Here is a 25,299-nt window from a genome sequence, read left to right on the forward strand (position 1 = left end):
ATCTCATAGGATCTAGGGACATCTCAAGATCACAAATGATAAAAAGGGGGACAATGGGTATGACATCTTTCATATGTGTTTAATTAGAAACCTGATTTCCAACCTAATGTAATTCACAGGCTCATTATATCAGGCTCCGAAGCTCTCTAGGCAGGGAGATGGGTATTTGACAGGAGAATGAAAAGGCACGCTGCTCCAATTACCACAAACGAAATGCATTACAAATAAACATATGTTTCCGGAGACAGAATGAGGAGATCCTTTATGGAGAAGAGCTGGGAAGGCTGAGCCATGAAGCTGACTCTAATTTTTCACACAAGAGGCAAAATTACAATCTTGCCACATTCACCTCTGATGATGAGTTTAAAATGGCAAGGACACCACTGAGTTTATTGCAGTCTGAGACTTGCTGCCTATCAGCAGAGCCTCCCCCCACTCTCCTACCCTTTTATTTTATACAAGCATTACATGTATATCCAACACCCCAAGACAATTAAAAAGAAGAAATTAGTGTAAACCCCAAGTCACCAAGGCTCTAACTGGAATCACTTCTGAGTTTGTGGGCACTGCCACTGCATTAGTTAACATCCAAACACTGCTGTGTGGATCAGGGTCCTGAGTTGAGAGGAGCTTAACATGCAGTTGCAGATTAGCAACTATGCAGTGCTAACCCAAATGATATTTAACATTTTTCATTAGTCCCCACCACTGTACTATTCAAGTCTCTTTACAAAGTGGCTCAGTGATCCTCCCAGCCACCTCTCCTAGCATTCCTCATTCTTCCCCTTTTCATCACACAATATCCACACCAAGAACACAATGTTTCCTAAAGAGCAATGTCTTTTCATACCTTCTGCCTCATTCCTCTACCTGAGAGGCCTTACTCCCCTAATCTCCTACTCCACCTAGTGAACTTCTATTCTTCCTTTAAGTCCAACTCAGATGCCGCCTTTGTTGTTAATCCTTCACCAGCCTCCTATTCTAGGCAAATTAATTATAGCTCCTTCTATTTTCTCATAGTGATCAGAGGGTAGCATGAAGGCCTTGTATATATATATTTTTTACAGGTTAAGGGTAGAAATTTTGCTCATTTCAGTTTTGCCACTCATGATCTTTCACGAAGTTGATAGGGCCCTTAGTAGAGATCATCTAGTATCATCCATTATAGTGGATTTCAAGCATATATTTGTCATATAATTATTTGCTTTAACCAAAATCTCAGGAGAAAGCTCAGTGCATATTCAACAAATGAAACCAGAGCTACACTGGTTGTAATAATATCCAGAGGATCCAAAGTATTTCCCACTTGGCTCTTCCCACTGTAGGCCATGAGGAGGGTCCATGGAACCACTGACCCCAACCCAACACTCTCTTATAAATTAGGAAATCTGGGCCAAGACAAGGAAAATGTGGTATTCAAGGTCATACAACAATTTAATAATAGCACCTATAAGCTCTTTCTATCACATGTCATTCCTGCCTTCCCATTCTTAGGGGGAAAAAAGCTACATGAAAAAAACTGGTGAAAGAAACAAGAGGCTTGGCTAGTCTTTAAAATTCAACGGAAGCTTCTTCTGTGAGCTTGCCAGCTGGAGGAGAGGATGTGTCAGTATAATATCTACCTTGAGACAGTCTTAATGACTGGCTGCTAAGAGATTCAGTGAGGCAGCAGAGAAGGCACAAGGTAGGGGAAGGTGCCTGGTTGGGTGGCTGCTGTTTGCAGGGCCAGCTAGGCACTACGTATCAGAAGGGGACCGCTTATTTGATGGACCTTCAAGGTCATCAGGAAGAGCCCCCCATCTGCCAAAACAAAAACAAAAAAAACCACACACCTCACTGACAACTGTAGTTTCTATGTAATGTGATTGGTTTAGACTCCAGCAGATCTAGGCTGGATTCTGGATGGCAATTACAAGCTAACTAACCTGTAGCGTCAGTTTTCTGGCTTGTAAAATCAACACAACACTGATCTCAAAATTTACATGAGATTACCTTGATTAAATGAGACAATATTAGGAAAAGCACTTAGGCAGTATCTCATACACAGCAGGCATTCAATAACCAATAATCCCTTTCTTCCTTTATGTTAGGTATAGCCTTCTCTAGTCAAGTTTCCTATAACATAAAAGCCTTTGAAATTTAAAATACTGACAATACCACGTTGCTATGGACTGAATGTTTGTGTCACTCCCAAACACATATGTTAAAGCCCTAATCCCCAATCGTGATGACATTTGGGAGTAATTAGTGTAGATGAAGTCAAGAGAAGAGAGCCCCCCCCACCCATGATGGGAATGGTGTCCTTATAAAGGGATGAAGAGACCAAGGCTCTCCCTTCACCATGTAGGGGCATAGCAAGAGGGTGCCATCTACAAGCCAGAAAGAGGGCCCTCACCAGAACCCAATCACGCTGGCACCCTAATCTCAGACATCCAGCCTCCAGAACTGTGAGAAATAAATTTCTGTTGTTTAAGCCTCCCAGTCTAAGGTCTTTGTTACAGCAGCCTGAGCTGACAAGACACAGTTTTGGTGAGGAACTCTCATATACTGCTGGTGGGAGTGTAAACTGGTACAATCATTCTGTAAAACTGTAAAACTACTAAAAGCTGAATATACATATGCCCTATAACCCAGCAAATGCCACTCCTGGGTACACACCTAGCAGGAATAAGAGCTTATAATCACCAACATCACGTACAAAAATTGTTCTTATCACCATTATTCATAGTAGCCGCAAACTGGGAACAACTTAAGTATCCATTACAGCAGAATGCATAAACTGTGATATATTCAGAGAATGAAATACAAATCAGCAATGTCACAGAATGAACTAATGCTATCTACAAGAAAACAAATGCATCTCATGAACATTATGTTAAACAAAAGAAGCCAGACACAAAAAGAGTTTCTACTGTAGGATTTCGTTTATATAAAGCTCAAAAGTAGGCAAAATTAACATATGCTGAAGGAAGCAAAATAGTGGTTATCTGTTCAGCGAGGAGAAGTCAAGATTGAAAGAAGTAATGCACTTTGGGAGGCCGAGATGGGCGGATCACGAGGTCAGGAGTTCGAGACCAGTCTGGCCAACGGGGTGAAACTCCATCTCCACTAAAAATACAAAAAAATTAGCCAGGTGTGTTGGCATGCACCTGTAATCCCAGCTACTTAGGAGACTGAGGCAGGAGAATTGCTTGAACCCTGGAGGTGGAGGTTGCAGTGAGCTGAGATCACACCACTGCACTCCAGCCTGGGCGACAGAGTGAGACTCCGTCTCAAAAAAAAAAAAAAAAGGAAGTAATGATGGATAGAAGCTTAGCAGGTGCTGGTAATGTTGCATGCATATCTCATCTTGAGTCATACTTTATAATTTTATACTAAAAACTCAATGAGTTACAAACTTACTATTTCTGCACGTTTATGTATGTCAGTTTTATACTTTGATTTTTAAAAAGTCTACAGAGAAAACAAACCTTTGGAAGCAATAACAGATTGAGCGTCATAAGGTCCCCAAAGCTCCTTTACCCCAGGACTACACTCTCAAGACACCCTTGTATCCACTCCTTCTTTTCCACTGCTACGGTTCTAGTTCAAACATCCAGTACCTCACAGACGGACAACCAAAACATGCTCCTAGTTGGTCTCCAGGACTGCACAAGTTCTCCACCCATGCCCCCTACTGCCCATTTTCTACACTGTTTTCAGATAAACCTTCCTAAGTACAGCACTGATCAACTCATTCCCCTGATCAAAACCTTCACAACTTTCTACTGACTAAAAGAAAAAATATGCGAGCTTTGTATTCAAGGTTCTCCTTAGCAGATTCCACCCTACTATTCAAGGATTAACTCATAATTCCTCATCTTGTCCCACTGCTTCAATCAAATAAAATACTGACTCTGAACATGGTCCACAGTGTGCCTTCCTCTTTTCACCATCCTCTCAGAAAAAGACTTGGGCAGAAAGAAGCTATTCATTTAACATGATAAAAAACTAACAAAGTCTTACACTCCCCAAAGCTACCTCCCCATCCTCTATCCTTCTTCACTGTCTCCTTGGGGGGGTGGGTTGGGGGGAAATATTACTTTATAAACTTCAGTTTCACCTTCAAATGATAAAGACTAGCTAAAAATATGAAGAATAAATCTAGCTCCTGAAAAAATAATAAAAAGAAATTTTATCCCTGTATTCCCTAGCTTTCTACATGATGGTGATGACAATGATTTTTTTTATTTATAAAGCACTTTTGAATTTACAGAGCACTTTCATAACCCACTTTAAGTGTCACAATAACCCTGGAAAATAGGTATTCTCATCCACATTTAACACATAAGGACACCAAGGCTCAGGTAAACACTAAGATTACTTGCCAGTTCTCATATTCCTAGGATTCTGGTCAATAAATGTAGCTGTTATTTCTGACAACTTCCTACTACTCTTGTGAGCATTTCTCTACTCCTCCACCACCAGGTGTGCATTCTACATTCTATCTCTGCAGGGTGTTGCTCTCATATTGCAGCTATAATCTCTAGTATGTTACCTGAGACCACCATATTCATCCTCCTATAGGTATTAATAATTTTCTTGGCCAGGCACGGTGGTTCACACCTGTCATCCCAGCACTTTGGGAGGCTGAGGCAGGAGAATTGCTTGAGACCAGGAGTTTGAGAGCAGCCTGAGCAATATAACAAGACTCTGTCTCTACAAAAAAAAATAATAATAAAAATAATAAAAAATAAAAATAAAAAAATAAAAAAAATTTAAAGAATAGGCCAGGCATGGTGGCTCACGCCTATAATCCCAGCATTTTGGGAGGCCGAGGCAGGTAGATCACGAGGTCAAGAGATCGAGACCATCCTGGTAAACATGGTGAAACCCTGTCTCTACTAAAAAAATACAAAAATTAGCCAGGCATGGTGGCGCGCACCTGTAGTACCAGCTACTTGGGAGGCTAAGGCAGGAGAATCGCTTGAACCCGAGAGGCGAAGGTTGCAGTGAGCCGAGATCGCGCCACTGCACTCCAGCCTGGCGAAAGAGCAAGACTCCGTCTCAAAAACTAATAATAATAATAATAATAACTTCCTAGAGGTCTCCAAGGTTAGAAAGATTTTCATTCTTTAAAATCCAAAGAATGAAATGCAACTTAAATGGTGAAACTTTAGGCAATATAAGAAGATGTGGAAGTGATATTTGGAGGAGACCATCCAGTGTCCCAAGAACTTGAAATTTCTTCAACATTTTTTTTGAGGCCTACCATCAGCCAGGCTGCTAAAGGCTGAGGCAAAGAATAAAACGTGGCCTTTGCCTTGATGGAACTCACAGCCTAGTATAGACCCCACAGGTGTCAGTCCTGTATGTAGTACTGATTTTAGCTTAAAGAACCTCTTTTTTTTTTTTTTTTTTTTTTTTTTTTTGACACAGAGCCTTGCAATCTTACTCTGTCACTCAGGCTGGAGTGAGGTAGTGTGATCTCAGCTCACTGCGACCTCTTCCTCCTGGGCTCAAGAGATTCTCGTGCCTCAACCTCCCGAGTAGCTGAGATTACAGGTGCACACCACCATACTCGGCTGATTTGTTTTTCATATTTTTAGTAGAGACGGGGTTTCATTACGCTGGCCAGGCTGGTCTCGAGCTCCTGAGCTTGGGCGATCTGCCCACCTCGGCCTCCCAAAGTGCTGGGGTTATAGGCATGAGCCACCGTGCCCAGCCAAGAATCTGATTCTTATCTTCACAATCACTGATGTTTTCTGCCAAGTTGGAACAAACACCCAAGAAGCCATTCTAGCTGCTGCTACCCATTCCTCATCTTTAACAATGAATAGCCCATTTAAAATCAAACCACCAAGTAAACAAACAAACTGCCAAAAGACAAGAACTGACGTTTCACATTTTTAAAAATTTATTTATTTATTTGTAGAAACAAGATGTTGCTATGTTGCCCAGGCTGGTCACAGGCGCTCAAGTGGTCCACCCACCTCAGCCTCCAAAGTAGCATGACATTTCACATATTTTTAAACAAACATTGGGGAAAACATTTAATCTTACCTGGTATACGCATAGAAATGCATGTTAAAATAGTCAAATACTGCTTTACGGATATTAACACTAAAAAAGATAATACCATGTGCTGCAAAGTGAGGTAAAAATGGTTGACAGACTGCAAATATAATAGAAGAAAACCTTTCATAGAATCTTTTTAGATATTGCAATATAGTAACATTACCAAGAGTTACAGATATAATAATCTTTGATCAAGTAGTTGGTCTCCCGAAAATTGAGAATGCCTGTGGTTGTACTATGTCATAATGGTGAAAAATTGGAAGTCAATACAGTTCTTTAACAGAATTATAAATTGAAGAAATCATGGTACATTAGCCATGAAAAAATACAATTTTTAAGACTGGCATATGTCAAAATTATTTATAAGTGAAAAAAATATGAAGTTATAGCTAGAGTACAACCACAATTATGTAAAAATGTGTGTATATGAACAAATATTAGAAGAGAATACAAAAAATGTGAAAGCAGCTTCTCTATTGCTATGGTAAAATTATGAGATAAATGTTTTCTATTTAAAACATCCTTTAATCATGCTGATATAATAAATCATACTTCATTACATTGCTTGTTTAATAGCCTGTCTCCTCCACTAAACTATAAGCTTTGTGAAGACAGGGCAATGTTTCTTGTGCTTGCATTACAGCACCAATTCCCATTGAATAATTCATGAAAGAATATATGAAATACATAGGAAACCTCAAAATAAATACCCCCAAGAAGGGGAGAGGAGGTAAATCATTAAAGTCAAACAAAAAGTTTATCTCTAGGTGCCTGTTTCTAAGATACATCTAGGGGAAAAACTAAATCAGCAGTGAAGAATCTCTGGAGAGTTCTTCTTCCTTCAAAGCTGCTACCTAGATCTTTCTCCTAAGGGTCTGGGGGAAAGCACAGGATCCTGGGAAGTGGGCATAGCAGCAGGGAACCTCCCAAGACTTTCAGGGGGTACCCCGAGTCAGAGGACCAGGTGCTTCAAATCCTTTCCCTACTCCAAAACCCACTGCCCTTCGACTCCAGGAACCTTCCATATCACTACAGCTGGAATCAACTGGGGGGACAGGAGAAGAGGAGGATGTTGCAAGAGGGACTAATTATGTGGGGGGCCAGGGTGGGGGGGGGGGAAGAGGACAGGAAAAAAAACAGACCAGCAGAGAACAGTCTTTTTAGTAGGAACTTAAGTTTGAGTCTGATGCCACTCTGAGTTCTGGCTAAGAAATAAATTTCCAGGTACAAAGAAAAATAAGAAGCCTTAAAAGAACTGAGCTCTGGAGTGAAAATCCTCTTTCCTGACAACTCAGAATCAGTCTGAAATATACCAGAAGAACTCTAAGTCATAGAAGTATTATAAGCATTAACAAAAACACATAGGGAAAGGAGACAATCTTTAAATTATTTTCAACCAACCTACGCAACATCTGTCACAAACCATACAGGCTCTTGCCATCTTAAGCAATTTTTTTATCTATCCCTGGTGCTTCTAAGCAAAAGCATCATCAATTGACTAATGCAGAGATCAGAAAGGAGCTTAGCCGCACAGAGAAAGGGTACAGAGTGAGAAGAGTATTGATTTTAGACACAGCTTTATTTCGGTGTTATAACTTTAAGCAAAATCGCAAGCTCTCTGAGCCTTGGATTCCTAATCTAAGCAGGAAATTATACCAATTTACCTCACAAGGTCAAGGTGACAATTAAGTGCAACGGCACATACAAGTCAAAGTACATAAATTGTAAAGTTTTACTTAAATATATGACCTTAATATAGAATCAGAAATACTACAATTTCCTTCCAAGGGTCACAGTTAAGTTGAGTGCATTTTTTTTCAAACAAACCTGACTGCATAAGTTATCTGGAGGCTACAGGAAAATTAGTCTCATCCCATTTTGCCAAGTTAACTGATGTTTTATTCTTTCAAAGAGTAGACTTTTCATGTAGGTGGGTGGCAATAAAGAATACTTTTCCTTTTCCTCTGATCTTACTGCTGAAATTCCACTATTCATGACTTAGTGTCAGAGAAGTTTTTCCACTTCCCAGCTCCTTCTATGAAAATGCAGAAACCTGAAAAAGGGTTGCTAGTAACCATTAGCAACTCATAGTTGAGCTAACGTGGTTAGCTCATGGGCTCAGTCTACTGAATACTAACGGCAAGGAAATAGGGATGCCAACAACAATTTGCCTTAAATGTCCCAAGAACCTGCTGATTTCACATTTTCAGTCTTGTAGTCTCCAACCACCAAAATTCCCTCCAAATTCCCCCATTTCAGCATCTAAAAATCTCCCAGACTATTTCTTGCACTGGAAAAGAAGACTTGATGTCCCAATTTTGATTCAGAAAATACGTTCACATCTGAAGTGAGTCCCAGGTCATAAGATACATGTCCACAGACAGAGAATACAGGCATCATTGGAGAGAGAAGGCACCAAAAAGTAAGAAAACAAAATTCACTACCTACACAGTTCTAACTAGACTCAGCAGCCCTGATACTTGAGAAAACCTATTTCCTCCCCTAAGTTCTTACTCTCATAACTAGAAAAAGTGCCCATGACAATACCTAAAAGGAAACTAAGTGGGGAACTCTTCCTCCTATCTACCTACTCTCAATCCCACCTGTTGCTAGAGTTTCAGACAATATATATTGAAATCTGTTGTTTTTGTTACAGTTTGCAAAGTCCTCCCATAGACATTATCTCATGAAGAAATTAGGACAAGTAAAATTATTCCAATTTTAAGGATGAGGAAATTGAGATTCAGAGAAGAATAGCAAATTGTTATGGCATGAATTAAACTAGTCTCAATCCTCCCATCACTACTCTTCATGGCACTGTTCATTGGCCTCCTGTATCAGAATCTAGATGTTTCTGCAAGAGAATTCTAAGCTAGCACCAAAGGGAAATCATTAAGCTAAATGCCCTTGGAAAACAAGTCTATTAAATGGCTGGAAGAACTGATATTTTTGCCCACAAAATTTCCAACCAGATTAGCTAACCACCTGGCTCTATGGCATCTGGCACTCAGTCTAGGAAGCCTCAAGAAATACACACAGGATCCAAAGTCATGCTGCTTATCCAAACTTCTTCCTTTCCCTGCCCTGAAACCTTTATGCCAACTAGCCTACATCTGCTCTACACACTTCTTTCCCACTACTGTTATTATACTTTTACTATCTCTTCCTTTTTACTGAAATGCCTGTTTCCTTCCTCACTAATCTAAATCCCACTCATCTTTCAAAGCTCAGCTCAGATTTGTCTCTTCTGTAGAACATTCTCTTTTCCAAGCCACAGGACCTACAGAACCCACAAATCTGGGTTCTAGTCCTGACTCCATCACTTCCTGGCTATTTGAGCTTGGGTAATCATCTTAACCTACTTAGACCTTAATTCCTTCATATGTAAAATGAGAATAGTATTAAGTACTGCACCACAGATTCTATTGTGTGGAGGATTAAATGAGACATGAATGTGATAGTGCTCAAAGTATGAAGTTTCCACATATAAGTCAGCTTAAAAACAACTTCCCCAGAGACTGTTTCAAAACAGTGCTAATCAATGTTTTCCAAACTATGTACAACAAATTACTCCAACCAAAATGAAGGAATATTCATCTAGGTTTGTTCTATTTTTCTAAATCATTTTTTAGTGTCATGAAAACCTGTTCACAAATGACAGGCTCCTATACTCACTTGAAGGCTCCTATAAATACTCATGTAGTAAGCTGTTGTCTTAAAGCTGCTATGAAAATCTGCTTGTCATGGTGGAACATTTACTGAACATCTGTCAAGTGTCAATCATATTGTTAGACATTTTCAAAGTTTATTTCAATTAGTTTGATATATACTTTATCTCCTCTTTTTAGATGAAGAAAGTGAAGTTCAGAGAGAATAAGAAATTGTTCAAGGTCAAACATGTATCTGTGTCACTGAGAAAAAGAAATACCAAGGTGTTCAGTGGAAAGGAGAAATATGGAACAAATTGTTATCCATTAATCACAGAGCATGATGGTTAGGAGCATGGAAGCATGAACTCTGGAGCTGGACTCCCTGGGTTCAAATTCTGAATTCACTGTGAGCTACAGTTTCCTCATTTGTAAAATTAGGTTAATAGTAGTAATCTATTTGATATCCTAGTAAATGAGTTAATACATCTACCTAGAACAGTGCCTGCCTGTCACAAAATACATGCCCAATACATTAGGTATTATCATTTCTCCCATCTTGTTTATCCAAGCCTTTCCCTCTTTTCCCTGCCTTGAAACCTTTATGCCAACTAGCCTACATCTGCACTACACACATCTTACTCATTACTGATGTTATACTTTGGCTCTTTCTCTTACTCTTAACTGAAATGCCTCTCTCCCACCTCACTAATCTAAATCCCATTCTTCCATCAAAACCCAGCTCAGATCTGTGACTTCTGTGAAACATTTTGACTTCTACAGTCCACTGAGACTGTGATATTGTTTGACTATATAAAGAGTTATTTATATAGTCAAACAGTCCAATCTTTAGAAACCACTTGATTTCTACAGATCACTTGATTTCATAAGGGCCTCTGAAGATAGATGATTTAGCCTATATCCATAATTTTGTTGTTGTTGTTGTTGAGATGCAGTCTCTGTCACCCAGGCTGGAGTGCAGTGGCGCGATCTCAGCTCACAGCAACCACCACCTTCCAAGTTCAAGCAATTCTCCTGCCCCGGCCTCCCGAGTAGCTGGGATTACAGGTGCCCGCCACCACGCCCAGCTAATTTTTGTATTTTTAGTAGAGATGGGGTTTCACCATATTGGCCAGGCTGGTCTCAAACTCCTGACCTTAAGTGATCTGCCCGCCTCAGCCTCCCAAAGTGCTGGGATTACAGGCGTGAGCCACCATGCCTGGCCTATATCCCTAATTTTTGAAACAGAAATTGAGACTTGAACAGTTAAACTGCCTATGGTGACATAAAAAGTTAGTTGGCAGAGTGCAGACTTGAATCCAGGTGTTTTAAGTGTTTGCAATGCTCTTTCCATTACACTATCCTAATTCTGTCTTCCTTGAGATTCTGTATAAGTTCTCAAGACTGAAAGCATTTATTCTATAATTATTTGATTTCAAGTATTTCACTGGTTTCATAGCCTTCATGGCAACTAACACATTCAAGTTAGTAGCAGTTTCCTAATTATTTCATCAATCTTTCATTGGTGCCCTTTTATCAAACAGTTAAAATGTTAGTGAACACAGGACTCTAGAAGTTAAATTCTCACCATTAGCTATTCATCAGGGGAAGAGAGGGACAGAAGAGGGAAATATATATTCATATGTATGGCTATAGTTGCATTACAAGGTACAACAAAAAAGGATTCACACTGTATCACTGGAATCTAGAAATATAAAAGAAACAGTTTTCAGCTGTGTTAATAATATTGAGGGCCTCCAAAGATGCAGTCCATGATAGAGAAAGGGGATCTCAATTTCCTCTCACGAAGCCCAAGCCTCTTTGTACAGGATTAAATCAGGCTGAAATTATTGTACGAAGTTGTTAGGCCCCTTCAACAGAGAAAGAGATAAGAGGTATATATCCTGGAAAAGGGATTATAGTTGTGCTTGGGAGGACAGAAATGGAAGAACAGTCCTAGATAGGAAGAAGAAAAGAACAAACAAACCCTAGAACTTGAGAAAAGCTCAAGGAAACAAAGGCAGCTTAGTGCCTAGGCTGAGAGAGGAGAAGCAGAGAGCACAACGGCTGTTCTTCAGAAAAAAACAAGCATGGGGTGTTGAGGCACATCAGACAAGGGTGAATGAGGGAGAGGCACGAGCAGGTACGTAATCAGCCTTATGTAAGGGAAGGTGAAGGAAATTCTAATCCAGTAACAATAATTAATGCTTCTATAGCACTTTACACTTTATAAAAAGATTTTATATATACCACTACTTGCTGACTAGTCACTTCGGTTAATGCAGCTGTCATTTGTTTATATTTACAGGGAACCAACAAGTTGCTTTTGTTCATCATTGACATTTTCATAATTTTTTTCATAAGTCATTGATTAGTTCAACAAATAATTACTGAAAACTTTCTTTGTCCTGAAGATACTGAAATAAAAGTTACAGTCACTGCCTTCAAGGGGATCTCAGTGTTGTTGAAAGCAAGGTGTTGGGGAAGACAGACAAACCCTGATTATAATACAGTGGGCTAATTGCTATGACAGGTAATCAATGGTACTGTGGTTTCTAACACAAATGGAAATAATTTAAGGAAGGATTAAGTCCTGATGCTAGATGAGGCAACAACTGAGTTGAGTCTTGAAGATTATCCAGGTAAAGACACAGGAGAAGAAAGCCTTTCAGGAAGCATGAGTAGTACAAACAAAGACACAGGGGCATGGCACATTCAATTAGCTCTATGCAGTGTCTCATGGTTATATCAAAGTATGTGGCGAATCAAAGAAAGGCAAGGCAGAGTCAGATCATGAAAGCTTGCTGTGTACTTTGAACATTTTCCAATCACAATGATGTTTTGGTTCTCCAAATCTCTATTCTACCATTAGTATACTGTTTACAATGAAAGCTGTTTTCAAGACAACAAATATATTGTTTGTGATAGTTCTGAAGAGCCCTACAATGGGGAAGTTAAACCATTCCCACACTACCACTTTGCAGCTGAGAAAACAGGAAGCCCAAAAAAGCTGTGTGGAAGAAGGCACACAAAACTCTCATAAAGGTATAGACAAAGCAATAGCCCAGAGGAACTTTTTCACTAAAGAGAAAGAAACGCACAGCTTGGGTGGCCTGAGGCTGGAGTTTCACGCTGAGGAAAAAAGAAGGCAGAATTTTCAGAAAAATGGTTCCTTGAGAGCCAAGTGTCAATATATGGTAAGAGAAGAGCTTGGTCCTCAATTTTATTCCATTTGCCTTTGCTCTGCTCAGAGCTGCCATGGACTAGATAACACTTTCCAGTATTGTGGGCTGCTATGGCTCTCTCATTCAGAGCTAAATCTCTAAAGATTTATGATGTGGTATGGTTAAAAATTAGTAATTAATTTATATTTCACAGGACATTAAGAGTGAAAGCATTCTAAAGCTTATATTTGAAGAGAGTAAGGATGACTTCCAACATATTAACATGTACTTCTAATCCTAGGATACTTCCCTCTCTTCATTGTTACCTTCTATCCCTTATCTCATCCTTTGACTCTCTTGCTGCTCAACTCAATATGGCAAAGATTTACTGTCCTCAATCTATGTGTCAGGCCCTATGCTGGATGCTAAGGATGCAAAAAGGAATGAAACATTCAGCCTGTCCTCAGAGAACCCATTATCTAGTGGGGAAGCAAACACATAAACAGACCATTGTGTTGTGTCCAGAGATAAAGATACTTGCAGTATTGAAAGATAGCATGGAGGGGGCATAGATGCTCAATACAATCTAGAGAGTTAGAGAAGAGTTTCTGGAAAAGGAAATAGTCTCAAAAGATGAATATGAATTTAATCAAGAAAAGGAAAGAGGAGGAAGGGCAATTGTAGTAGTAGACAGCAAAGACAAGGAGGAGGAATGCAACAATGTGTGTACGGAAGTGCAAACAGTTCAGTATTGCTGGAAAAGGAAGTCTGGACATGGAAATAATTAGAGGCAGCAGGAGAAGAAAGCAGGGGTCAAATCACAGGAGGGCCATAAACTACCTATAGGATATGAGAAGCTCCTGAAAAACTTTAAGGAGTAAAAAGGTCAAATTTGCATTTTAAATAGTTCATTCAGGTTACCAAATGGAAATCATGATGAGACTTGCAGAAGTTCTAGGTGAAAGTTAATGAGAACTTGAAATAGGCAACCATTGGTGTCCCACTTAACATACAGAACAGAAGAGCTGGAATAGGAAGGAAAAACATGGATTTCAGTATTGGATCAAACGACTCTTAACCACCCAGATGGAGATGTCCAGCGGGCAGCTGAACATATGTCTAAAGATGAGGACAAAGTTTTGGACTAAAGGTAATGATTAGGGAACTGATCGTATTTAGGAGGTAACTGACACCTTGAGAGTAGATGGACCAGGAAGAATATGCAGTATAAAAAAAGAAGTGGGCAGGAAAAGGGGGCCCAGGGGAACATCCACATTTAATGAGGTAGACAAAGGGAAAGAACAAGAAGAGTGAAAAGAAACTTCGATGAAACAAGTATGAAGAGAACAAAGAGGCTGGGGGTGGTGGCTCATGCCTGTAATCCTGACACTTTGGGAGGCTGAGGCAGGAGGATCGCTTGGGGCCAAGACTTCGGGACTAGCCTAGGCAACATAGCAAGATCTTGTCTTTACAAAACTATTTAAAAATTTTAAAAAGGAACAAAGAATGCAGTGTCCTGAAGCCAAGAGACTTCCAAAGGGAAGATATACAGTGTCAAACACATCGGTGAACGTTTGACACCTTCCTCTGGATTTAGCAATTAGATTCCCTATCAAGAACAGTATCAATATTACAGAGAAGGGAGAAGGCCAGTGTCAGTGGAAAAGGGCAAATAACTGGATAAGTAACGAGTAAGATTTATCTTTCATGTTTGGAAGAGTGATTAGGAAGGTGAGGATCAGTTTTTCATTTGTTACTTTATTTACAAGAATGGAGCAACCAATAGAAAGAGCAATCAGTAGAAAATGAGAGTATGAACAGAAGGAAAAAGAGAGATGAAATCTTAAGCAAGGTCATGCAGAAGACAAGAGAGGATGAGTCTTTTTCAACAACAGGCAATGCCTTTATCCTCGGAGAATGAAATAAAGAAAATCAACGTTAAGGTAAGAGAAACAGGACAAGAGCATTCCAAACAAAGGCAGCTGTGCAATAATAGCACCAGGTCTTGAAAGTGCAGCATGTGTGCAAGGAGAGGGTAATCCAGAGTACAGCAAAATTCAGGATTGAGGGGACAGTGAGAAATGAGTCTGAAAAGCTGGGGGCAAACTGTGAATAAGCATAATGAAAAACTACATGTTAGAGAAGAATGTTAAGCAAGAAGCTAACTTTCTAAGATCCATGAATGCTTTTGTTTTGCTTAAAAATATTCTGAAAGCAATGTTCTAGGCTTTGATTGGATAGGGAAACAAATACAAGCACTACCTTTTAAAGGCCTTCTGTGTATTTCTCTCTTCCTTCATTTTCCTCTGTAGCCATCCTTCCTTAATTTGTCACAAGTAAAACTGAAGGAGAGCTATTTTAGAATTCACTTATTAAATAAAATTAAGATTTATGTGGTCCTGTCCCTAATTATTAAATATAGCTGAGTTAATGGGTAATGTTTTTGTCATTTAAAAAAAAACTTTTGAAGTTATATTGCCTTTTGAAAAACACAAAAGAAAGCCTTTTATGATATTGTCTTAAGCCAGTGGCTCTCAATTAAAAAACAACAACAAAAAGAAGATTCCTCATCCCAGAACTGTGCAAAATAAACAATCACTTACATAACAAAATTTTGGGAACTCAAAAAAGGAACCAAGGTAGATCAGATACCTGCGGCTGGAAACAGGGAAAGATGCAACAGTAACTACTAGTATGGCTCTTCAGCTTTTACAAAATGCTTTTATGGTATCTTATTTTATTTAATTATCACAACAGTGGTATCAGAAATACATAATGTTATCTCCACTTTACAGGTAATGAAACTAATTTTTGTCTGTTATTCTAGAACCTTGAACAGTGCCTGATATATAGTAGACCCCCAGTGGAAATTTGTCAAATAGATGGGAGAAAGGCTCAAGGAGATTATGTAAACCTGATAAGGCCATAAGACTAACAGTGGAGCCAGATCTCAATTCAAAGTCTTTTGACCCTCAATCCTGTATCTTCGCATTGTTTCATGCTGCTGAAAAGGAAAGAAGGGCAGGGTGACTGAATCTAATCTATTTTACAATCTTACATGAACTTGTTAAAATTTCTGAAATGCTTGCTGTCAAGCAACAAACACCAAGGCCCATATACATCTTCCTATTCTTAGTCATGCAGCACGGACATCCTTAGAGTTCACGCACCTGTGGTATCTGCTCACTTTATTCTCTCCACAGGTCATTGCCCTACTAAAAACTACGTCCTCCTGCTGTATTGAAGCAGTGTCTGCAGAACAGAAAAGGCTTCTAGATCATCCTCTCCTTTCTCTAAAGAGATGTTGTAGCTTTATGATACCCAATTGCTTCTATGTGGGAAGCTAAAAAAAATCAGGTAACAATTCTTTTCTTACAAAAAAGGCAATTTCTCTTGCAAAAGATTTTCCACAATTCGTTTAGTGAGTGCCTCACTGTTTTTGAAATTATTCAATTTACAAAAACTCAATATACACAGCTTTTTCAGGATCATATCCACCACCTAGAGTGAAGTCATGGTTAAATGCAGTAGCCTCAAGACAGAGTTGCATCTTGGTTTTTCTGTGTGTCTAGTGGCACTCCCACTATGTGTACACCTGTAAATCTTGTAAGACCTTCTGCAAGCTTATCAGGTGGCATTGTCATCTTTTGTTTTAGATTCCCACATAGATTTAGCCACAAGTCCCAATTCCCATCATTGATGAGGAAATATACACAGCAGGCATCACAGGATTAGCCTCTTTTTTCACGATAACATATGGTAGCAATAATGTAACAAGGAGGTACTGAATTAAGACCATTCAAAGGTGAGCTTTTCATTCCAGGAAATGTTTAGTCATTTATTGACATATGTCTCTGCTTCCAAAGGTTTACAGGCATTACCACATAGAAAAAAATTAGAGCTAATGCTTTTAAAAGAAAATGGCACAAAAACTGAACCATGGAAATAATATAGTGCTGGAAAGGATCTTGGAGAATATATTTCAATCCTCTCATTTGATAAATTTTAGAAAATCAAAGTCCAAAGATGCAAAGTGGTTTATCTAAGAATACATGGTGGCACATTTAATGGAACATTTCTAACTGCAACATCTTCATTCCCCAGGATAACCTACCTCTGTGTTCCCATAGCATCCTATGCATACTAATTACCATACAATATTAAAATCCTCTTTAAATGCCTGTCCTCCTCCATTGGACTGGAAGATTCCAATAGACAAGGCCTGTGTTTAATCCTTATATCCCTTGTAAATTTGAGGGAAAGGTATGCACATCTGGAAAACTTCCTATTTAGGTCTCCATTCCTTTTTGCTTAGCAAGATATTAAAACGAAGAAGGTTATTACAGATCTGAACTTGGGTTCAGAAAGACAGTAAGCAACCTTAGGTAGATAGGAACGCTAACGTAAAAATGGGTTCCTGAAGGGAAGGTCAGCATTACAGCACAGTCCTACTAACTATTAGATTGTTGGATTTTGATGACTAGGTCTCCAAGAGTCTTCTTCAACCATTTTATTTTATTTATTTTTTTGGAGATGGAGTCTTGCTCTGTCGCCCAGGCTAGAGTGCAGTGGTGCGATCTCGGCTCACCATAACCTCTATCTCTCGGGTTCAAGAAATTCTCCTGCCTCAGTCTCCCGAATAGCTGGGACTACAGGCACACACCGCAACAACCAACTAATTTTTTGTATTTTAGTAGAGACGGGATTTCACCGTGTTGCTGGTCTTGAACTCCTGAGCTCAGGCAACCTGCCTGCCTCGGCCTCCCAAAGTGCTGGGATTACAGGCGTGAGCCACCGTGCCCAGCCTTCTTCAACCATTTTAGAATGAACTTTGCTGAAACAACAATAACATAAATGAACACAAACAAGGAATAGTGTAATTGCTGGTGTCGCTAACAGTGTGAGCGTGCTTACATGGTCTTTTTAAGCACTTACTAACAGCTCCATGATGAGTCTTTAAAAGAAGCCGACACAAACAGTATTTTTCAGGAGAAAAAGAATTTGAGAAATCTCCTCAAAGAGAGACTTAAGAGTAAAAAGAAACTTGAGCTGGAGTCAGATGTGAGTTTTAGTTCTCATTCTTTCACTAACTTCTCATTTGACCTTGGGCAAAATGTTCCATTTCTCTAGGCTAGATGATGATTCAGGTTCCCTCAAGTTTAAATGCTATCATTATGAGATTAAAAGTCCCCACCAGTCCTTGAGATAGTAAGGGATGGAAAAATATAAAAGTTAAAGGTAGAAAATAGTAAAAATGGAGGGATACTGTGGTAGAGTGAGGGAAAAAAATGGTAGAGAGATTAAAGTTCTAGATTGTAGTTCTGGTTCTGCCATTAGCTAAGTGAGTAACCTTGAACAAGCCACATCCCCTCTTGAGATAAAGATTTCCCCATTTATAAAGTAACTCAGATGATCTTTCAGCTCTAATATCTGAGAATTCTAAAGTACAGGCAACTGCTGCTATGAACAATCAAGTTCTGTGCAATCAGTATATTTATGTTAGAAATAAGATGCTTAAAGTATTAAACAAAGAGAAGCCCCAAACCTTATTTGAGTGTTCCTTCAAGTTCAAATTCAAGTATTTTTTTAGAGCCACTCACAAGCACTGGTTCAAGCAGACTGCTGTACTTTGAAGTCCTCTATTCTTGATGAAATGCTCAAAGGCTGGCTAGAAAAGAATGGAGACAGGTACCGCCTAGATAACGCATCAATCCAGTCTCTTCGTTGTCCCACTCTTTTCTGCAGTTGTACTTTCCTTATGCTATCCACTGTCTGGACTGAGACAAACCTATCTCTTTTGATTCCAATTCTTCAAGCTCAGTTAAAACCTCACTTCTTCCGAGAAATCTTCCATTCCCACTCTAGCCCAGATCCATCTCTTAACTCTCTTAAACTTCTGCAGTATTACATTGCTATGTAAAGAGTAAATGAGATTGGTACAGAGCTTAGTAAATCTGGCATATGTTGTTCAATAAATGACAGTAGTTGGTGTTATCGCCATACCCTTAGCACTAACGGCATATCCTTTAGCTAAGTGCATCTAAAATCTAATGTGATTATGAATCACCTGGGGATCTTATTCAAATGCAAATTCTGACTTAGTAGGTGTGAGGTGGGACTGGAGATTCTGCAGTTCAAAATGCTCCTGGTTGATGCCAATGCTGTTGATCCAAAGGCCATACTTTTTAGTAAATTTTTTTTTAAAGTATTTATCTTATCTACCTATCTGGACAGTAAGCTCTTAGATGGCAGATACTGTGTCTCATTTTTCTTAGTAAATATCCCCTATACAGAGAAGGTGCTTCATAAATATCTGTTGACTTATATCTGCAGTCTAGACACTCAAGAGTACCTGTGCTATACTGAATCAAACACTGAAACATCTTGCCAGGATGAAAAGCTCACTTGATCACTGGGGTCAGAATCTCCGGAACAAAGGCAGGACAGAATCTGAGAGAAAACTTACCTCTTCGCTAGTGAGAGTATAACACACAGAAGAAACAACATAAACACCTGTTCCTTGTTTAAGCATGATCATTAAAGTGCAATCTTAATTGCATTTCAAATTTAGCCACGAACCTTAAAAGAGGACATTTATTTTCTGACAATACAAAACACTAATAATAAATAATAAGGTATATAAAGAGCCTGATTTCATTTTTTAATGGCACAGATAAATTTTTCAATGATCTTTTAGTGTGCAATTAATCTAAAGATCTCAAACAACTAATGAAAACATTTCCAGCAAAAGAAAAACATCTTCCAATTTTCCCATCAACCTGGTCAGTGGTGGGGTCTCCAATTGCCCACAATTACAATGACAGAAATTCAAAGGAAATTGCTGTGTATTAAGGATGCTCTGAAAGGCTGCTTATTTTAAGCCCTTCTTTTACATCTCTTGTTATTTAAATGCTTGTTCAAACTCTTTTTATTTTAGCATTATATAATTCAGAAGGGACCAATATTCTTAAGTTCTAATGAGTCTACACTCTGACTTCCTATTCCAGCACCAGGAAAATAATATAGGGCATATACGATATCACTCATTGAATACTATCTAGGTAGCTTAAACTGTGAGACAATTTTACTAAAATCAGTCTTCAATGCAAAAATCACCTGTGTAAGTCACTGCGCTTGTCATGGCAAGCACCTGCTCCTTAACTCATAGAGACTTTTCAATAAAACCACTCATCAATTTTTAACAGATGTTTTTGACAAATTTAGACCCATATTAGAAGAGCAATTCTGGGATTTGCTATTAAGCACAGAAACACAGGAGCACAAAACTGCTGTCAAGAACTAGACTTGAACTGGGCTTATGAGTTTTAATAAATCAATGTTATTACTTCAGAGAAAATAGGAAAACAGTTGGGAGTCAGCCCATAGGAAAGTGACTTCTATGACTTTCATCAGAGGCTTCTAGTCTCCAGGGCAAGGCAAATTCTCTAGTTTATGCCAAATAGGCTTCCTAGAGAATACTATCCAAAGAGAGTTTCAAATCTTAAGCTACAGAAGCATTTATAACTAAACAGAAATCTGCAGCAGCTTCATCATACCCATACAAATAAGTATCGGTACCTATCTATAGATACCTAACTGGCAATAAGACTCAAAACAAGTGCATTTAATAGGATAAGAAATCAGGACAAGGTACAGAAGGGTCAAAATTCCTGCATAGAAAAATAAAGCATGAATGTCATTCTCATTTCTCCTCCTCCTTTTCTTGGCCTTTCTTCAAGATTGATCTTTTGTGAAGCTTTCTCCAATAACTCTGGCTCTCACTAACCACTCCATTTGTTGACTGCCTGAAACACTAGTCTCAACCAATAATTCTAGATTTCTTTGTAACTGTTTCATGTATCCACTTTGTGTCCCAAATTTGAGTGAGTTCTCTTAAAAGGCCCCCACACTGCCTATAGGGAGCTTGTTATTAATATTGCTAATAATAATAGTGAGGCAATATAACATAGTGGAATGAAAGCAGTGGAGTCAAACAGGCCTAAGTTCAAATCCTGCTTCTACCACTTGCTGGCTATATGATTGTAAACATATTACTTACCTTTCCTAAGCCTCAGTTTTGTGGAGAAAATGCAATGAGATATCATGCTGACAGTACAGCATTTGGCATATAATGGATGCTCTGACTGAGCACCTTTACTAGCTTGGTTACCTTCCCTTCCTCCTTAATAAGCACTTGTTGATATGAACTGAGTCAGAGTAATTCTCTACGGAGGGCTGCCAGTGGCACTATCATATGCATTACACTTTCCCCATTACCCTCTTCCATGTGCCTTTGTCATTTCCTGGCAAAAGTCCTTTCGGATTTTCTACTCTACTCTCTTGAAAAGGCCAACCACATAAGTCACCCAAAGGACTATTCAGAATGGTGACATTAGCAGCCAGCAGGAGGGCATCTCCACATCTGCATCTCATTTCCACCACACCCACACGCCAGCACTCCCTCCCTCTGGGTCTCCCAAAAAGAGAATGCTAGAGAGAGAAAGCAGTGAAGCAGCCAAAAGAGGAAATGGAGAGAAATAGCTCTGTGGTCTCTCTGTGCACCCCTCCTGGGAAGAACACTCAGGTCCAATCTCCAACCTCAACCCCTATGAGAAAAAAACAAACAAAACCCTTGCTCACATTCCTGGAGAAAAGGCACCCCCAGATTCTTGGCCTCTTCATTTCTCCAAGCCCTTCACCTGTCAATTTCACCATCCCACCATTCCCTAGGATAACTATAAAATAGAGCCGCTTTTAACTAATTTGTCTTAAGTGGACCTCATTCGTACTTTTACCAACCAGCAGTCTTCACCATTCTAAGTTGGAAACATGCTACCTATCTCTTTAGAAGAAAAAAAAAATTGAAGTTTCCCATCTACTACATTAAGGCAGGTCTCCTTTTATTTGTACCCCTTTAATGATCCAGAATATTTTACCAAGGTCTTCATCTTTCAGCTAGAAAAAGCTACCATTCACTTCTACCCTCCGCCCCCCACCACGCACATTTCAGAAAAACAAGCAATCAAAAAAAAAAAAAAAAAAAAAAAGAATTCCACACGTCCCCTCCCTGCTGCACAAAATACAACAATTTTATTATTCATAAAGAGACTTCAGCCATGCTCCGGGGAACAAGCCCGTGTACACCTGGGCCACTACATGTGTGATTTCATCAACCTGATGTCAATACTTGATATCAGCCTTCATGGGTCCAGGTTAAAAAAAACCCACCACCACCCTCTCCCTCCAAAATACCAATTTCCATTCCAAATTCACTCCGTGCTTCATGAAGTTAAACCTTTCTTACTGGCCCTAAATATTCCTTCGGCCACCTGGGACTATTTCACCTCAGATTTTATGTGTCTAAGCTAACAAGTCTGTCCCCTCCTCTCCCCCCAAAAAAACTATTTCCTAAGGGCCTTTCCTGTTGCATAAAGTAGCTCCTTGTATGGGACCTGCGGGACCTGAGGCAATTGAGGGGTATTTTAGCTTAGGGTTCGCCTTTCCGGGTTGATGGATGCCCTCCCTCACCCCGCAAACGCACGCGCGCGCGCTCAGCCCCACCTCCTCCCGGCGGGACCTCGAGGACCCTCCCTTTTATTGGTCTGAAACGTTTCCTCGGCGACCTGGGACCGTCCTCTCCTGGCCTGCGGCTGCCGGCGAACCCCGACCCGCGAGGGCGGCGGCGCCCGACACCTACCAGTCGGCGTGCGGCTCGTCGACCACCAGCAGCACCTTGGCCTTCCTGGCGGCTGCGGGCGCGGGCGCGGGCGCGTCCACCAGGCCAGCCGAGGCGGCCGTCTGCTTCACGGCTTGGGACAGCGAGCTGAAGAAGCTGCTGCCCACCGACGGCGTCGGCGCGGGCTGCGGCGCGGGCTGCGGCGCGGGCGCCGAGGCAGGCGGCGGCCTCCGCTCCGGGCCCGGCGAGGCAGTCGGGGGCGCCGCCGAGGCCGAGGCGGCGCCCGGGCCGGGGGGCGGCGGCGGCGGCTGCTGGGGCTCGGGCCGCTGCAGGTCGGTCATGTAGCCGTTGGGCAGGTTGGCGATGAAGCTGCTGTCCGACAGCCGGCGCCGCAGGAAGTTCATCATCTGGCTTAAAGGGCTGGGGGCGCGCGGGGCTACGGGGTCTGGCGGCGCGGAGGGAGAGCGAGGGCGGAAGGCGAGACTGAGGCGACTGAGGCGACTGAGGCGGCGGCTCAGGCAGCAGAGACTCAGACCCCGGCGCCAGACCCCGCAGACAGCAGCGGCGGACTGGGCCAGGCAAGCCGCGCGGCGCGAGGCTCGCGGAGAGGGAGCGGGCGGGGCAGGGGCGGGGCCAGAGATAGCCCCCGCCCCGCGCCGCAGAGGCGGCCCCGCCCCGCTCACGGAGGGCACCTAGCCCCACGTCTGGCGACTCTCGGGGCTTGCAGGAGGGGGCGACCCAGGCCTCCTGCAACCTGAGCGTGACTATGCGGGGAGGGCGTGGGAGCCAGGCCTTCTCCCCAGGGGAAGGAAAAGGAACCAGAGTCCCCACCATCTTTTTGGTTGGAGAGAAAAGGAGCCGTGTCCCAGCTGAAATGGAGGCGAAGGAAACCGACCCCACTCCTTTTGGAAGGATAAGAGGTGTCAGCCTCCCTATGCGGAGGTGAGAACGAAAGGAGTCATCCCAATCACGCGCGCACACACGCACACAAGCACGAACACCCTGTAGTGAGGAGGAAAAGAACCACCTCCTTTCCCAACGCTGGAGAGAAAGGTGTCATCTCCCCAGCCCCCAGAAGAGGGGGAAGGGAATAATCCGCTCTTACTAACACACACACACACACACACACACACACACACACACACACACACACACACACGCCCTATGGTGAGACAAAAAAGAAATACCTCTTCTAGGGAGGAAGACAGCCTCCTTACTCCAAGGCGAGGGAGAGGAAAGGGGAGAAACAGATCCTCTCTACTCTGTCATGGAAGGAGGGGTGGGGTGTGTTTTCACTCCTGCACTTCTAGGGACGACAACAGTATGTACTTCTCCCGCCCTCCTCACTGACCAGTGAGAGAAAACCAAGAGAAGACTGGAGACATGGTCTCCACCCCAAGAGGGATATCTAAGGATCCCCCAACCCCACTGTGTTTCTTTCCTAGCATGCATTGATGCATCCAGTTCTATACCAAGAAGGACATCTCTTCAAGATCTTTCTACTTGTTTTTTTCCATTTTATTCGTTGCCTTGACCTCTGTGAAGACATTTCTGATGGCCACCTTCCCATGTGCACTCTCTAAATCTTGCATGACTCTTGGACCTTTGGTTTTCATCTCTCATTAGATATACTTTCCCCTGTGTTGTAATGGAGCAGGACACAGCAGATACACTTTGCAGCAGACCACCCTGGGTGATATGTGACCCTGGATCAATAACCCCTGTGAGCCTCTCTCCTTAGCTGATGAATAAGTAACGCTTTTCAGAGTTGTTACATGGAATAAATGAGATCATGTATGTAAAGCATCTGGTACACAGCAGTAGGTATTCCAGTAGTGATGCCTGAATTCTTTTTTCAATTGGTTCTGAGTAAGTATGTACTGGGCTGAATGGAGTCAGGGAGTGGCTTGTCACTAATATTGGCGAGCAGTTCTTGCTTCCTACATCCCAGCTGGCACTCAACTCAGGGCCTAGAGATACACAATCCAGCTCTGAGCCAGTGCTATCAGAGAGGTCTCTGGTCAACTACAATAACACAGTGGTCTTCCTGTCTACTATGTGCTTGGCACAGTGGTAAGAGCTGGAAAGGCTGAAATGAATGGGAAGTGGCTCTTGTCTATTGCGAGTTCACGATCTATGTGGGCTGGGAGATGGAGGGAGGATAGACACAGGAACCACGTAAGATGTGAGAAATGCTATCATACAGTTGGGCAAAGAGGTTTAGGAGGCCTAAGGAGGGAGGGACTCATTCTGCCTCTGAGGCTTAGGAAGGCCTCTCAGAGGAGGTAACATTTGAAGTGGATCTTGAGGCAGCTACGTTTACCAGTAGAAAAGTGAAGAAGGCAGGCAGGCAGCCAGCCAGAGAAGGCATGGAGAAGGTATGTAAGTTGATGGCTCCTCCAGGAAGCCTTTCCTCAATCCTCCAGGGCAGGCTAAGTGTTCCATATCCTGTGCTTGGCTTTGTCATAGACCCCAAAGAAACTATCATACAATATTCTGGTGACTAGAAGGTAAGCTTTTCTAGGACAGGATTATGTCTTAGTTATCTTTGGGCTTCACACCAAACACAGGATCTGGCATGTAATAAGGACTCAGTTGTTTGAGAATTGAACTGTAATCTTACCCAACTCGGTTTTTGTGTTTATTGGAGAATAAAACTGATGTCACTAATAACATAATTAAATAAACTTAATTATTGCCCTTCTTAAAAAAAAATTTTTTTTGAGATGGAGTTTCGCTCTTATTGCCCAGGCTG

General features: G+C 41.2%; 1 protein-coding gene across 1 annotated transcript in view; it reads right to left on the minus strand.

Annotated features, from left to right (window-relative positions):
* Nucleotides 1–23,149, minus strand: part of SYN2 (synapsin II) — a 188,650-nt gene extending 165,501 nt beyond the window's left edge. The window contains exon 1 of the mRNA XM_054480371.2: nucleotides 22,566–23,149. Within this exon, the coding sequence (XP_054336346.1) occupies nucleotides 22,566–22,951 (386 nt within the window). The 5' untranslated portion in view covers nucleotides 22,952–23,149. The remainder of the gene's footprint in view (nucleotides 1–22,565) is intronic.
* Nucleotides 23,150–25,299: the final 2,150 nt, after the last annotated feature.

Source organism: Pongo pygmaeus, chromosome 2 (assembly GCF_028885625.2).
Source record: "Pongo pygmaeus isolate AG05252 chromosome 2, NHGRI_mPonPyg2-v2.0_pri, whole genome shotgun sequence".
Classification (NCBI taxonomy): domain Eukaryota; kingdom Metazoa; phylum Chordata; class Mammalia; order Primates; family Hominidae; genus Pongo; species Pongo pygmaeus.